Source organism: Leuciscus leuciscus (genome assembly GCF_965113295.1).
Source record: "Leuciscus leuciscus genome assembly, chromosome: 22".
NCBI lineage: Eukaryota > Metazoa > Chordata > Actinopteri > Cypriniformes > Leuciscidae > Leuciscus > Leuciscus leuciscus.
The window spans coordinates 15,980,260-15,994,599 of NC_138746.1; the positions used below are offsets into that span (position 1 = coordinate 15,980,260).

Consider the following 14,340-nt stretch of genomic DNA (forward strand, 5'->3'; position numbering starts at 1 on the left):
GAACTCGGGTGTGAGCTGAACAGGGGGGCGGGAGGGGGGCTTGGGGGAGCTGGGCTGGAGAACGGGGCAGGAGGGTCGACACAGAGAGGGAAAGAGAAAGACCCTGTCTATTGTGTTCCTCCAGCCAATATAAATACATCATAACCCTTTTCAATTCAAACATATTTAGGGACTAAGATGAAAGCACTCTAACATCCCCTTGAACAAAGCCAGGGGTCAACTATAACAAATGAACAACATCCACTGCAAGGCCGATGCACGGGGGGTTAAACTCCCTTTGAACCCTGTCTTTACCCATAGGCCTTTAGGACAGAATGAGATGCATTTTGGTTCAATAGGTTTATTTCACTGTTTAAAATATTTTCCTCATTTATTATAGTCAATACACAATTAATGACAATTTAAATGTCATATTTCTAATTTAGGATTGATTCTTTCTTTTTGTCTTTAGATAAAGATAGAGTTAAAATTTTGTAACACCTTTTCTTATTTATATGTTAGCTGAAATATGTAATTTTGTATTAGGGTTAGACTGTGTTTATGTCTTTTGCTGTTTTTATTTTAGTTGTGGTAATGTTGTTGTGTGCTCTTTTTGGGGAGATAATTGGGGAATAGCTAGTTCCCTGAATCAAAAACATTGTGATAAAAGGCAGTGTTTAACTAAATATTTATTTTAATAAAAAAAAGGAACAATTGGTTTTCTGAAAAGGTTAAACTAAAATGAACCGATTTATTAAAATAACCTAAAATGGTAAATTAATTAAATTAACTGGTTTTATTCAAGTCAGTATTATTTAAAATCACTGAATCAATCTACATACGTTCATTTATACCAACAAAACATATTTTTAAGTTTTAAATCTAGCATAAATAGCCCTTTTTTGTTGTTGGTACAAGCTGGTTTAGGTGGTTGACCTACCAGCTGGCTGTTTAAGCTGGTCAGAGCTGGTAGACCACCATGGACCAGCTACCATGTTTAAAAAAACAGCTTGATTACTTGACCTGGTTTTTCTAGTAGGTTTGCCTCATTTTGCTCAGTTGTAAAGCTGTGTACACAATATAATGTGACATTGAAAGCTATATAGCATTTTATAGCACTACATCACGCATGTTGTTAGCAGCATCTCTATTTTTGATTTATTTTTTCTTAAAACTTTCTGTGAATGTTTAATTTGTTTATACTACTTTTACTTTCTTTATACACTACTGTTCAACAGTTTGGGGTCAGTAAAAAATCCCCCATGTTATCTTTTAACAGTAATAATGTGAAGTATTATCTCAATGTAAAAGAACTGTTTTGCATTTGATCATATTTTAAAATGTAATTCATTCCTCTGATGACAACACTGAATTTTCAGCAGCCGTTACAGTCTTCAGTGTCACATGATCCTTCAGAAATAATTCTAATATGCTGATTTGGAGCGCAGGAAAGTATAATTTCTCTTTTTTTTTTTAAAAGTCTTACTGACCCCAAACTTTGAACGAAAGTGTATATTTTAGTTTGCGTTCCACATGCAAGTATACCAACAACAATATGTAAAAGTTATTTTTTTTTAAAACAGCCCATCATATCTCCGTGGTACACTCAGCACGAAAAACGCTTGCGGTGGTCTTGACCCAATACGTGTGGTTGCTTGTGTTGGTTTGGCCCTAACAATGTTGTTACTGTGGAGTTCTTCTCTCAGCAGGGGTTGAATTAAAGTTTGTGTGACCCCGGCACTAATTTCATGCTGCACAGTTCCTCGAATAATGATGTCAGCTGATTAGGTTACCAAAATGGTTGTGTTGGCAGTGAACCCCTGACATGTTCTAATGATCCTGAGGCGTGCTGGGTTTTTTGGGGCAGAGGAGTTGGGGTTCGGGGTGGGCAGCGTGGGCCGGGGGCTTTGGAGGGAGATTGTCTGTGCTCTTCGGTTTAGAGGGGTGGGGGGGCGTAAGGTCGAGGGAAGGTGGAGGCACATTAGGCGAGAGAGAGGCTTTGACCTTTTACAGCTATAATATCACTAGGAGTCCCTTTCAGATCAATCAGAACTTGTCCGGGAGACAAAAATGTATTTAATTGTGGTGTTCTATTTTTCTCCTTTTCTCTCCCTCCCTTGTGTTTTTTCACAATCGGACTCACTGAGGGATAAGTAATTGAAGTAATAGAGAGTAATAAGGGCTGGGAAGAGAGAGCTTTGGCCTTGCCCCTATTGTATCTTGTGTCACACGGGTTCAAAGGTCAGGCAGACTGCATATTCTATTAGGGCGCACGGCCTTCATTGGGGCAAATGAGTTTACCCAACAGTAATTAAAATGCCAGCACTGGCCAGGAGAGCTGAATATGGTTGATGGGCCACCGCTAACTGGGTTGACAGCTGCCATGGCTGTCTTTGCCAATATGCTTGGGTCCTCAATGAACAAACCAACTGAAGCCGTCACAGACGAGAATGCATGTTCCCTCAACTTTACTCGCGCTCTGTCTATCTTTCTTTCTGCCTTTTTTCTCCATTTTCACACCATAAATGGCTTCACATTTTGCTTATATGTCTCAGTTCCTCGACACCTGCATGATATATCTTCAAAGACTTTTTGGGTTGCTGTTTGGTACTACTTTTATGATCAGTTTTATGTTTTTATCTCATCAAATGTTAAAATTCAAGCACACCTTTTCATTCAAGTCTAACCGACCGTCCATGTGTATGTTGTGTGTTAGCGAAATGAAGGGTCACTGTCCCTCTCTGTTTTTGTGCCGGGGGTTTAGAGTTGGACACCAGGCGCTACAGAGCTTATTCACACGGGCTGGTTGTTAATTTGAGGCCACACTGGTATTCCATTGTGAAGCCCATTTCTTTGGTTGATGTTAGTGGGAGGGCAAAGAACCCCCTGCTCTTTCTCTGGGTTTTCTCTAGAGGTATGAAAGTATGTGAGAGAGGAAGATGCTTTGTGATTCGTGTAGTTTTACGTGCCTCTTGCGTGGTGCGTCAGTAAGCATTCGCTGCGAGGCACGTTGTCGCCGCACACATTTTACATAGTTGGCACAGAGACTGAGAAAGCATTCTGTCAATGAAAGAGACCATCCCAGCAGGGCATCGTAGGAATACCTGAGTGCTAAAACAGGCACATTCCTGTGTGTTCACTAGTGTGAGGGCCCTATTGTTCAGCTCACCTCCGAACACAATGCAGGGAGCAGGAGAGCCTTGAGCCTCGCCCGCCAATCCCAGCTGTCCAGGAGGGCTCTAATCCCTGACTATCACGCAGGTCAAAACTACTGCGGTCACACACCCTCCCACCCATACCTGCTCAACTAATTTCAACCTGTCACCCAGCTAAGAAGGGGGCATCCGAGTGTTTTTGTTTCTTTTTCTTTTTTCACCACGTTCCTCCTTTTTTCCCCCTAGATATCTCGTGAACGAAAACACATCTGTGAACAAATCCGCTGTCTCAACATACCCTTCAGCCACTCTTTACACCTCGCTACGCTCCATTCACTTTTCAAAATTTGTTTTTAATGCTCTGTGTGTATTCTCTCCAGGAGCCAAAATATGACTCCACTGTTACGTCACCTGCTCAGTATTTAAATGCTAAAACCATTAAACGCTGGAACAAAGATTAAGCAAATTTTCTGACAAGCACTGAAAACTCCAAATCACAGATTTTTACGGATTTCGTAAAGGTTTATTTATAATAATAATTACAATCAAACTACTACTGCTGCTACTACAACTACTATACTACTAATGATACTAGTAATAGAACTATTATTATATGCCTATAAAATGTTGACATTAGCTAAGTTGCATCAAATGAATGCATCTATTTTGCAATCATTACTAAAGATCTTTATATCTTTGCAGCACCTTTGTGACAGGAACAGCCTGCTGTGAGAGTTTTGCTCCTCTTCGAATCTGGGACACAGAAAGGTACACCCCCTACATGGTTGTATACATATTTTTTATATATAATTATAGTGATATTTATTTGTCTTGTTGAACCCGTCACTGGCCTACTTTCCACAGCAATCCATTTTACAACTGGGTTTATTAGTCTGTAACGGGGCAGTTCACACAAAACCTCCGCCTTTTTATTTGAAGACACTGTGCAAAGTTTAAAAATATGAATATTGTTATTGTTTATTAACATTAATTGAAATTACATGTCACGTTTATAGCCCTACATTTTTTTTTGTATTTTTTACTTCCTATCGAAAATTACCATTCGATTTTCACTTGGGTCCTAATTATGTTTTAATGCACAGTCTTAGCATCATTCAGTTCATTGTGTTTTCTACATGTTTAAATCTCTAAAAATGTATGTATTCAGATATGTTACTATTTGAAACTGTTAATTTCACACAAAGTGAAAGTAGAACCTTATCATGATGATAGAAGCTGCCCCATTATCCCTTCAGCTCAGTCTTTTCTCTTTGGGAAGTTCAAAGCTGACTTAAAAATTCCTGTCATGAAAGGCCAGGCTTAAACCTGATACAACCTGACTGGTTTCCATAATTCCCCAGCTTTACCTGCTGAATTCAGCCTTCTTGCATGTTGTCAGTCTAAGGAAAGTAAAAGAGGAGGAGGTCGGGGGGGGGGGAACCGTGAGTTCCGGCACCAAATGACAAGGAAATTTGAGACGGGAAAAATTGCGGCGAAGGAGTAGAGGCGATTCCAGACAGATTTCCATGGGAATCACATGTTCCATAGAACACCGGAACACAAAAGTTGAGCCAAGATTAATGTGACCCACCGATGCGCCTGCCGTTTGATCTGTGAGGCGCGGGTAGCCAGTGTCAGCTTGATGGACACGTGGGCTGGCCGGCTATCAGAATGCAGATGCACGCACAGATAAACAGGCCATTGAATCAAGTTAGACTCACTACAAACCTGTTAAACTAAGAACCAGTTAAGGTTACAAAGAGGTGTGACAGTCAGTGAACAGCCAAAAGTCCGCTTGCATTAGAATCCTTGTTGCTTTACTGTTACACGAAGCAGTTTTTCTTTTATAAAAATCTATTTTTTGTAACATTAAATGTATTTCGATGTAATTTTTGATAAAATTAATGCATCCTTGTTTAAATATATATATTTAAAAAACATTTATGTATATTTTCACACACGCATACTTATATAAATTTTGGCGTACATGCATATTTATTAGCCATCAGTCATCCCCTCAGTAAGGAGATTTCAGATGATTTTTGTAACGCTCATTATTAGTGTAGTTTTATGTGCAAAACAGGTGCGTTTTAACACCGAGAGCATTACCTGAGTGTTAAGTGTCTCAGGAGCGTTCAGTGACCTGTCCTGGAGTAAGTCGTGTTGTCTTTCCTCCTGTCTTTGTGTGGCTGCACTAGGGTCAGTTGTATCCTGCCATAATGTGTTCCCGTCTAGTAATCAGGTGCACCTTGTGTGAGGAGCACAAAGCCGCCAGTCACAGGGGGCTGAGAAACCGACTGATGAGTGGAGGGGCTGGGGGGTGACTGGGAATGGGGGCTGTGTGGATGTGTGTGTGTTCCTATGTCTCCCTTTTTAACTTTTCCCAGACAGGCAACCAGCATAACCCTTATATGACCAGCACAAACATGAGACATATTAGAGAGGATACGTTTACCTTCGATTGTAGATGACATTAGCACAAACATCCAGCCTTTTTGCCAGAACTGAGATGGTCTGTAATGTTTTTTGGTTTTTTTTTGTTTTTTTTTTGGTCTTTCTGATTAAAGATTGGCCTAGTTTTATGTTCAGTTGTTAAAGTTCCCATACTACTTTGTTTGTATATACAGCAGTGCTTTAAAGTTTGAGGTCGGTGCAAAGTGTCTTATGCCCGCCAAGGCTGCATATATTTGATCAAAAATACAGTAAAAACAGTAACATTATGAAATATTATTACAATTTCAAATATCAGTTATTTTATTTTAAATATAGTTTTTAAAATGTAATTGATTCCTGTGATGACAGAGCTGAATTTTCTTTGTAACATAATAAATATGTTTATTTTCAAATTTAGTGCAATTTTTTTTTCAAATTAAGACCAATTTTGTACATCCTTTCTGGATAATTATTAAAAATTAATAAGCATGAATAAGTCTTACTGACCCCAAATGTTTAAATGATAGTGGAATTCTTACATATCTGTCTGTATATGTCACTCTGACATGGCTGGAGTAAATTTAGATACATTGGCTATGACAAAACCAAAAGTATTTGATATGTCTTCTGAAACAGAGGCTACTGCTGATGTAAACACTAAAGGAACAATTTGGATGCCTTTATTTTTGTGTTGATCCCACAGGCAAATCAGATTATCTTTCTGCATGAAATGCTCAGCAAATTAACCACCCACAGTTCTAAAATAAATTGAAATTATATTTCCTTTACTTCATTTCCATCATAAAGAAATTCACTGGATAGTGGAGGATCTTCAAAAACACCAGATCACCTAAGAGAGAGAATTCCTGATGGGTTTTTTTTTCCAGCCGGCTACTTCAAGTGCAACTGGCAAAAGCCGCTGACTTTTTTTTAACATGTTCTTGAAAGATCTGAGTATATTTTCAGCAGGGCCTGTTGACTGGGTGGAGGAATAATAGAGAGGACATGTACAGGCCAAGATCAGTCAGACCCTCATGTCTCTGAGTACCAGCTGACCGGCTGCTTGAACTAATTACCGCACTATGAGGGAAGGAAAGAAAAGAGTTTTGAGTATGAGGGACATGGAGATTTTGCTACTGTTAGCAAACACATTAGCAGCATGTTGTTCTCTATAGTGTCTTTTTAAGTCAAGCGCTTGAAAAAGATACTTGATAATGATCAAACTGAAGACAGATGATGCCCAGACACCAAACAAGTTTTTTTTTTTTTTTTGCTTTGTCAATATAGACATGAATATTGCCTTAAATGTTATTCATATTTAATTGAAAAAAACTAAATAAACAATAATTAATCTATGAATAAATGTTATGAATAGTATGCTGAGGATAAAATAAATCCAAGCACCATATGTCAGTATATAAGCCCATTATCTTATCCTGTTTTTAAGAAAAAAAGATCAAGATACAGTTTCATGAAAAACAAAGTAATGACTGTTGAATATTCTCAATTTGACAGATGAGGCAAAAAGTTAATTTTGGACCCCGAGTATGCATTAAGCTTCAATTAAACTTTCATTATAATGAAAATCGGAAACATTTCCTACTTCAGCATTTCTGACTTGGACCTGGACATGGCAATTACGTTCTTTCTTTAATGTCTTTCTCCTCTTAAAAGTGAAAAAGTCTATGATCAGTCTTAGTCAGGGACACACAAGTGGTGCTTTACAAGGACCCCTAACTTTTCATGGGGCTCTTGCCATCAAAGAATCTCACAATTGCCCAGAAATTCTTAACATTTTTTTCTCTCAAAGAAAAGGGTTAAATGCCTGGATCCTACCAAGAGCTGTTTTATACAAATTGCAATCTCATTGTTTTTAAGAGAACGCGTGTGACATTTAAAAGTCTCCATTGTCCTGGTCCATGGCATTCTTTTTTTTTCTTCTTTCTTCTTTGCTGGTGGTTATTTCGACTGTGGGCTAAATTGGCTGACATGCAGCCAGAGCAATGCGATTTCTGTTTGTTTTAGGCCCTGAAAACCTCAGCAGGGCTCTTTATGTACCTGTCTCACATCCTTTCAGGGCACTGACTGTTTCCCATAGCTTCCCTGTGCCAGTTTACCCTCTACACTTAACCTTACAAGAGCGTTAGTTCAAAATGACCTTTTCCTGTAGATCTAACACCCAAAGAAATGTCCTCAGCATTGCCCTTTTTCAAAATCCATCAATTCATTAAAGTTTCCTTTTATAAAGTGTGTGTGTGTGTGGCCCAAATGGTCAAACAGAGACAGAGGACTGTAGGGAGGCCAACCCCACCATTTTTTGATGGCCCTGAGACCATAACTCACGACTAATTACGAACACATGCCATTCTTTATAGTGCAGAATAGGGATTTTAAAACTCTAACAATATCAGAACATAAAAAAGGAGGACATTTATTTGTAACTGTTTTTAGGGCAGTTAGAAAGTTTTTATTTTACTTCTATAAAGACTACAAAAAAAATTTATCTATGAAACCACAATTGCAGAAGACCATAGATATACTGTGTGTGTATATATATATATTTATATATATATATATATATATATATATATATATATATATATAATTTCATATGAGTATATATTTCTTTAATTTCATATGAGTATATATTTTTAATTATATATAAATAATAATTAAATATATTTTATATATTTTATATATATATATACACACACACACACATGCATATGATGAATACATTTTAAAATATATATATATATTCATTATTTATATATTGTTTATAATACATTTTTAAAATGTCATTTATAGTTTATTAAATATTTCTTTATGCCTTTAACTCTGTTTAACTACGTTTTGCAATACTTAAATTAATTTAAATATTCTGCATATTTTCTAGTAAAATCAGTGCAGGAAAAAATCATGGTAGAAAAAAAACTACAAATTCTGTCTGGGTGTGTGGCAAAGTATTGTAAGTACTAAGTGTTGTTTTTGCTTGAGCTTAAACATATTCAGGGGTCAAAGAGGATTAGGTTGAGGTCATTTACTCTTTGAGGAGCGCTTTAAAAGGATGTAGAAAATAAAGCTTTTTCTCTCTAGTTTGTCTGTCTATATTTGGTGGCTACATTGTTCATGTGATCACTTTAGCAGATTGCAAATATCACGGTTGCCCCCGACTTGTCTGTTAGTGACCTCTCAGCTTCCACATGTCTGAACATTAGACATCTCCTTCGGCAAGAGCTGCGAAAAAAGCCACGATAGGGCCTCCCTTATTGTTATGTAATTTCTAGTTTTGCTTGCTTAAAGGAGGAGAAGACAAACCACCTTTCTTTGGCAGCCTTTGAACACACGTTTGAGAGGGAGTGCTGGCAGATGCACTGTATATGTATTACTCCACTGGGACAGTCGCTCTCATGTCTTAATTAATCTGTCCATTTCACCTTCTGACCTTAATAAAACATGTGCCGTCACTCTGCTAAATGACTCCTGTACTCTGAGTTTAAATCGAAGATCAATTTTTCCTTAGCAGCTCTCTAACCCTTTTCCACTCAATCAAAATCTCTCGTCGAACAAGCCGTGATCAGACAGCCTTTGGAGAAGGGACAGTCTCACCGCACGTTCCCAAACAGATCAGACGCTGCAAGAACAAGGTTGCCTGCCATGCAGATGCAGTAATTTAAAAGATTATATGGTTATCCTCTATCCTGTAATCTTCACAGGTTCTCTCTAAAACGGGAGAAAAAACATGGGACGCATAAAAAAAACCTGTGACCTAACAATTTAAGAATCCCGGGTGTTTGCTGTTGTACTTGGAACAGTGCTATTACTGGCTTTAAAATTAGAGCACAGATGCGCGAGGACTTCTTTTACGATGCTTGTTTTTCTCACTTCGCGCTTTGACATTTGCAAAGTCCCGAGCAGACGCCAGACATTCTCTCTCTCTCTTTCTCTCCAGTTTACACAATTTCCTAAAGCACTTAGGAAATAAATATCTGATGCAAATTGCATGTTTTGCAAACAAATGTTTTGCATCATTTAATTGATTGTCCCCATTGTTAAGCACTGCCATCAGTTCAAGTTGTTGCCAGCGTGTTATTTTAGCAGCAAGGGGTAAATGATGGGTATGCAGATGCCCGAGGGGCTACAAGAGAGTTTGTCTTTAGCCCCACCAGGGTCTTGGCCTTTGGTTCTGCGGGACTATCTCTTAAAGAGCCTGTGTCTAAGAAAGACCCCCCTCGTCTCCCCCAGAGCGAAGGTTGGGGATTACCAGTCTGCCCTCGGTGAACAAGCTCACAGGAGACCTCGAACGTGGGGGGTGGTCGCTATGGCCATTGGGCTCCCCTAAATGGTTGCTAGGGACCAGGTATCAAAGGTCCACAAGTCGCACACAGTCACGGTCATGGAGGGAATTAAATAGCAACAAAGAAATTGTGATTCTACAATAATCTGGCCTCTGCGGCGCGGGTGGGGGCAGAGGGCGCCGCAGACCCGTTGGGTCTGTGATCATAGGAGCGTGGTGCTAGGCCCGACACCCCCTTTCAACCCACGATCTCCTTTCTTCCAGTCCTCTCGGTTATCTCACATATCTGGGAACGTACCTTACAACCAAACTAAGCTGCTTTAGCAGCCCATTCAAACTCCGAAAGGTGTTTACTTTTTTCTCCTCATCCTAAGACTTAATTTAGCTTTTGTGTGCTCCGTGGACATTGGAAATGCACGAGTATAGTGGGATTTAATGGTAATAAGAGATTAAGTGAGCAAATGAAGGCATTTGGTTTGAAATTAGATCTTTATTGACTCCGAGATGTGAAGACTGGGAGACGGTCCAATCTCAACAGCATGTAAACATGACCTGTTTTATGAGCCTGCCAGGCACAGAATCGCTTTGATAAAACTGATACTCAGACGACGAGATGCAGGTGACCTCACTTGTCCAGTCGCTTTCAACTCGCGCTCTGGAATGATCAGCCTCCAGCAAGTTTGCGTAATTCTCTCGGCTGCTTTTTAAGTTGCTGTCTGTGTTTTTATTAATGTGTTAATCTTCTTCATTGAGGTTTGACAAGGTATAATCTGCAAGCTTCTTCTGTTATCTCCTCCTCCCAGGTGTCACCTGGTGTCGTGTCTTGGTACAGAGTTCCGCCGCGGAGCAGGTGTGTTGGACATCATCTACGAGTCTCCCTTCCAGCTCCTCACCTGCGGATACGACACCTTCATCCGCTACTGGGATTTGCGTGTCTGCTCCAGGTACAGGCTGGGAACCTTCAGCACCTTGCCGTTACGATTGGTGTTGTTGTGTTGAGTTAGGCTTAGCGCTTACATTGACCTGTGCTGTCAGCAGATTTGGCCTTGTCTACAGAGACTAATAAAGTTAGCCTGTACGTCTCAGAGAGCCTGTGAGGAAGATTAGTGTTCTCTGTTAATCTAATAAGCCCTCCTGTGCATAGAGTACCGTTTAGATAAAAAAGAAGCCAGACTTGAGCCTCCTCTTGGGTCTGTGGACACAATTGTTCCTCTGAGAGATTGAAAAGGACCCCCTTGTCGAGAGAGGCTCTTGCGCCGGGACTCTCACCCACCCAAGTCCACACCGGTTGGTGGCCATATTGATGTGGTGCACCGCGTCTCCAGGGCAACAGGGCGGGTGCTGGGGATCAGCGAGCTGCTTGTGGGGTGGACTGGGGCTCTATGTAGGGCTTTGGGGAGGGGGACCCTCACAATCGCATATGGGCAGTCAAGTAACACAAATCAGAGGTGATTGAAAGAGGGCCCTGGAGAGTTTGGGGAGGGGCAAATGTCCCCTCTTAAGATATCAATAATTCACAGTAAGACCAGTCAGGACTCAATATGTGGTACGTCTTGATTCAAAGCGGTTAGTCATCTGAAAGTCGTCATCGTCTATAAAAAGAGGGCACTTTAATTCAGTTGTAGAGTAAACTGATCATGATGGGTAAGTGTGTGAAACTAATTTTAGATTAATTGTGAATAATTGAGAAGGATCTGTGCCGGTCTTTTCATTTGAATTTGAATGCTCAGAACCGTGCTAGACATGTTGAATATATATATATAAGAGGTTAAAAATGAGAGGCGAGAGATGATGGATTAGTTTAACCACAAACCTTTAGAATTTTGAGTTTTTGTTTATTTTATTTCAAGTAACACATTTTTTTTTTGATGGTTTTAGTTAACTAATAACACTGGAAGAGAGAAAGACACGCAGGTTTGTAATTAAATGAGGGTTGGTGATAAAATAATTTTTCATTGAAAAACTGTCCTTTTAAAGAACAATGGGTTATTGACACACAAAGTGTGTGTGTGTGTGTACTTTTAAATAAATTAATTAGAACTTTATATACACGATGACACGAAAATGAACAGGATTCCTATGATGGAAATAAAGAGCTAAATTTGGCCTTTGCTCTTTGAGGGATTGAGAATTAGCTTAAACGACTAAGTAAATTTTGACTAATATACTATAATATTTAATATTCTGTTAAAGTGTTCTTATTGTCATACTCATTTTTTACTTTTATAAATCTGGATGTAATGTTTTAGAATGAAACAAACCAGCTAACAACACAAAACATTACATTCATACAATTCTTTGATAATACTTGATGGTACTTGATGTCTGTTGTTTTCCTATCACAGTAATATAATTTCCTGGAGGATTATGTCTTTAGAAATTAGCATATGACATATTGGCTTATATTGAAGATATTTATAAAAACGCCAATTAAAACTAAAATTGTTTTAATTGATAACCAAGTATGACTTCTTGAAAATAAAATAAGATTAAATTAAATAAAAAAAATAAAAAAAAATTAAGAAACACCAGGAAGATTTATTAAATTCTCATTTATTTATGTTGGAAATAAGTTAGCATTTGGGAACATGGCAGATGTGATAACCACCTTTTAAATCAGAGTATTGAAATTATTTAAAATTCACAGCCATTTTCACTTATTTGTGATAAAAGAATACTGTGATAAAAGAATGTGATTTTCAAAAAAGAAATTTACATATTGAATTTAATATTTATTCCAGTGTACACTCTGCAACAATTGTACCTTTAGGGGTGCAACAACCCCTAAAAGGTTCATACTCATAGTAGTGGGAACATATTACTACTCTAAGGTACTAATATGCACCTTTTAGGGATGGATAACATACAAAGAGGTCCCTTTATGGCTACTGCCAGTGACAACCCCTAAAATAATAATTTTGCACATTTTTTTCTGCCAGTGTATTACGTTGATATAGATTGTGATGCAATTTTACGACGTAAGAGGAATGAACCAGCTTATGTTTTTGTTCCTCTGTGTGAGTGAATGTGTGTATACATATGCAGCAAAGTAAGATCCAATCCAGACATGTCCCTCACGCTCCTGCTGCCCTGCTGTCTGCAGCGCGGCCCAGCCACACTCCCTCTCCATGATTTATTCAGCACACCATTAATGGAGAATTGATCTCTATTGGCTCAGCTCATGCACAGACACTTGCCCTGTCCTTCCCTCTTTTTTTACCCGACCTGTTCTAAAACAAGAAAGCCCCTTTCCGTAAACAAGGGATGAAGTTTCACCCTTGTGGCCTGCCAGCGCAAATAAGACGCTCGCCCTTAAGCCACAGGGAGAGCTAGCCATGGTGGCTTTGGCTCTTTTTTAGGACTGGTCTAATATAATGTGAGAATTGCTGGAGTAACTAGGAACTTGGAACTTCTGGACTATGCATTTGGACACAATGTATAGCATAACTGTGCATTATATATTCATTTCAGTTCGTAATTTGAATGATTTTTTTGTGATATGCATTAAAAGAATTCAAGGGGAAATGAATAACCCATTGTTCTTTAAAAGGACAGTTCACCCCCAAAAAAATATTTTATCACCAACCCTTATTTCATTACAAACCTTTCTTTCTCTTTCTCTAGTTAACTAAAACTAAAACCATAAAAAAAATTTAAACAAATTGTTACTTAAAAAAAAACTTCTTATTTTCATTTATTTTAACTTACTAAAATAAAAAATGAAAATGCCAAAAACACAAAAAATTACATAAACTTTAAATTGAAAATAAAAACAGAAAATATCAAATAAAATCTATGTATTCATATATTAAATAAAGTAATCTACTATAATAGTATCTCAATGATACTAAACACTCCTTTTTTCTGTGGAACATAAAATATTTTCCACAGATATTTTGAAGAATGTCACTCTGCTCTTTTCCATACAGTGAAAGCACATACTCAAGTCAAGCTCCAAAAAAGACCAAAAAAACAAAAAACAGATTAAAGGTAGTCCATACAACGTACTCCAAGTCATACGACTGCTTCGTGTGAAGAACAGACCACAATTTAAGTCATTACTCCCAGTAAATGTTCCCCTTCTGTAGTTCTTAAATCACATTTGCACTTCTGCATATTGAATCATTTGGCAAACTTGATAACAATATTGACTAAACTGCCCTATAAAATAACATGTTTGCAGCAACATATCTGTACATTGAATTTCCCTTTCTAACAGAAAGTGTGTGATGGAGTGGGAGGAGCCTCATGACAGCGCCCTTTACTGTATAAAGTCTGACAAGAATCACATGATTGCCAGTGGCTCGTCATACTATGGAGTAGTGCGTCTTTGGGACAAACGGCAAACACGCTGTTTACAGGTAACTGTGAGCATGCATGTTTCAGAACCTTTTGGTATGTTATACTACTGTAGTGAAGTTCATCTTTGCAATATTCGGTTGATAGATGTTCCAGTTGGCGCCCACCACCAGTAGC

At 38.4% G+C, this 14,340-nt stretch overlaps 1 protein-coding gene across 1 annotated transcript in view; it reads left to right on the forward strand.

Annotated features, from left to right (window-relative positions):
* The window catches only part of LOC309487269 (F-box/WD repeat-containing protein 4-like), a 46,118-nt gene that overhangs the window by 11,418 nt on the left and 20,360 nt on the right, over positions 1 to 14,340 (forward strand). Inside the window, exons 6-8 of the mRNA XM_082154892.1 lie at positions 3,837 to 3,902; positions 10,668 to 10,808; positions 14,084 to 14,225. Coding sequence (XP_082011018.1) covers positions 3,837 to 3,902; positions 10,668 to 10,808; positions 14,084 to 14,225 — 349 coding nt within the window. The remainder of the gene's footprint in view (positions 1 to 3,836; positions 3,903 to 10,667; positions 10,809 to 14,083; positions 14,226 to 14,340) is intronic.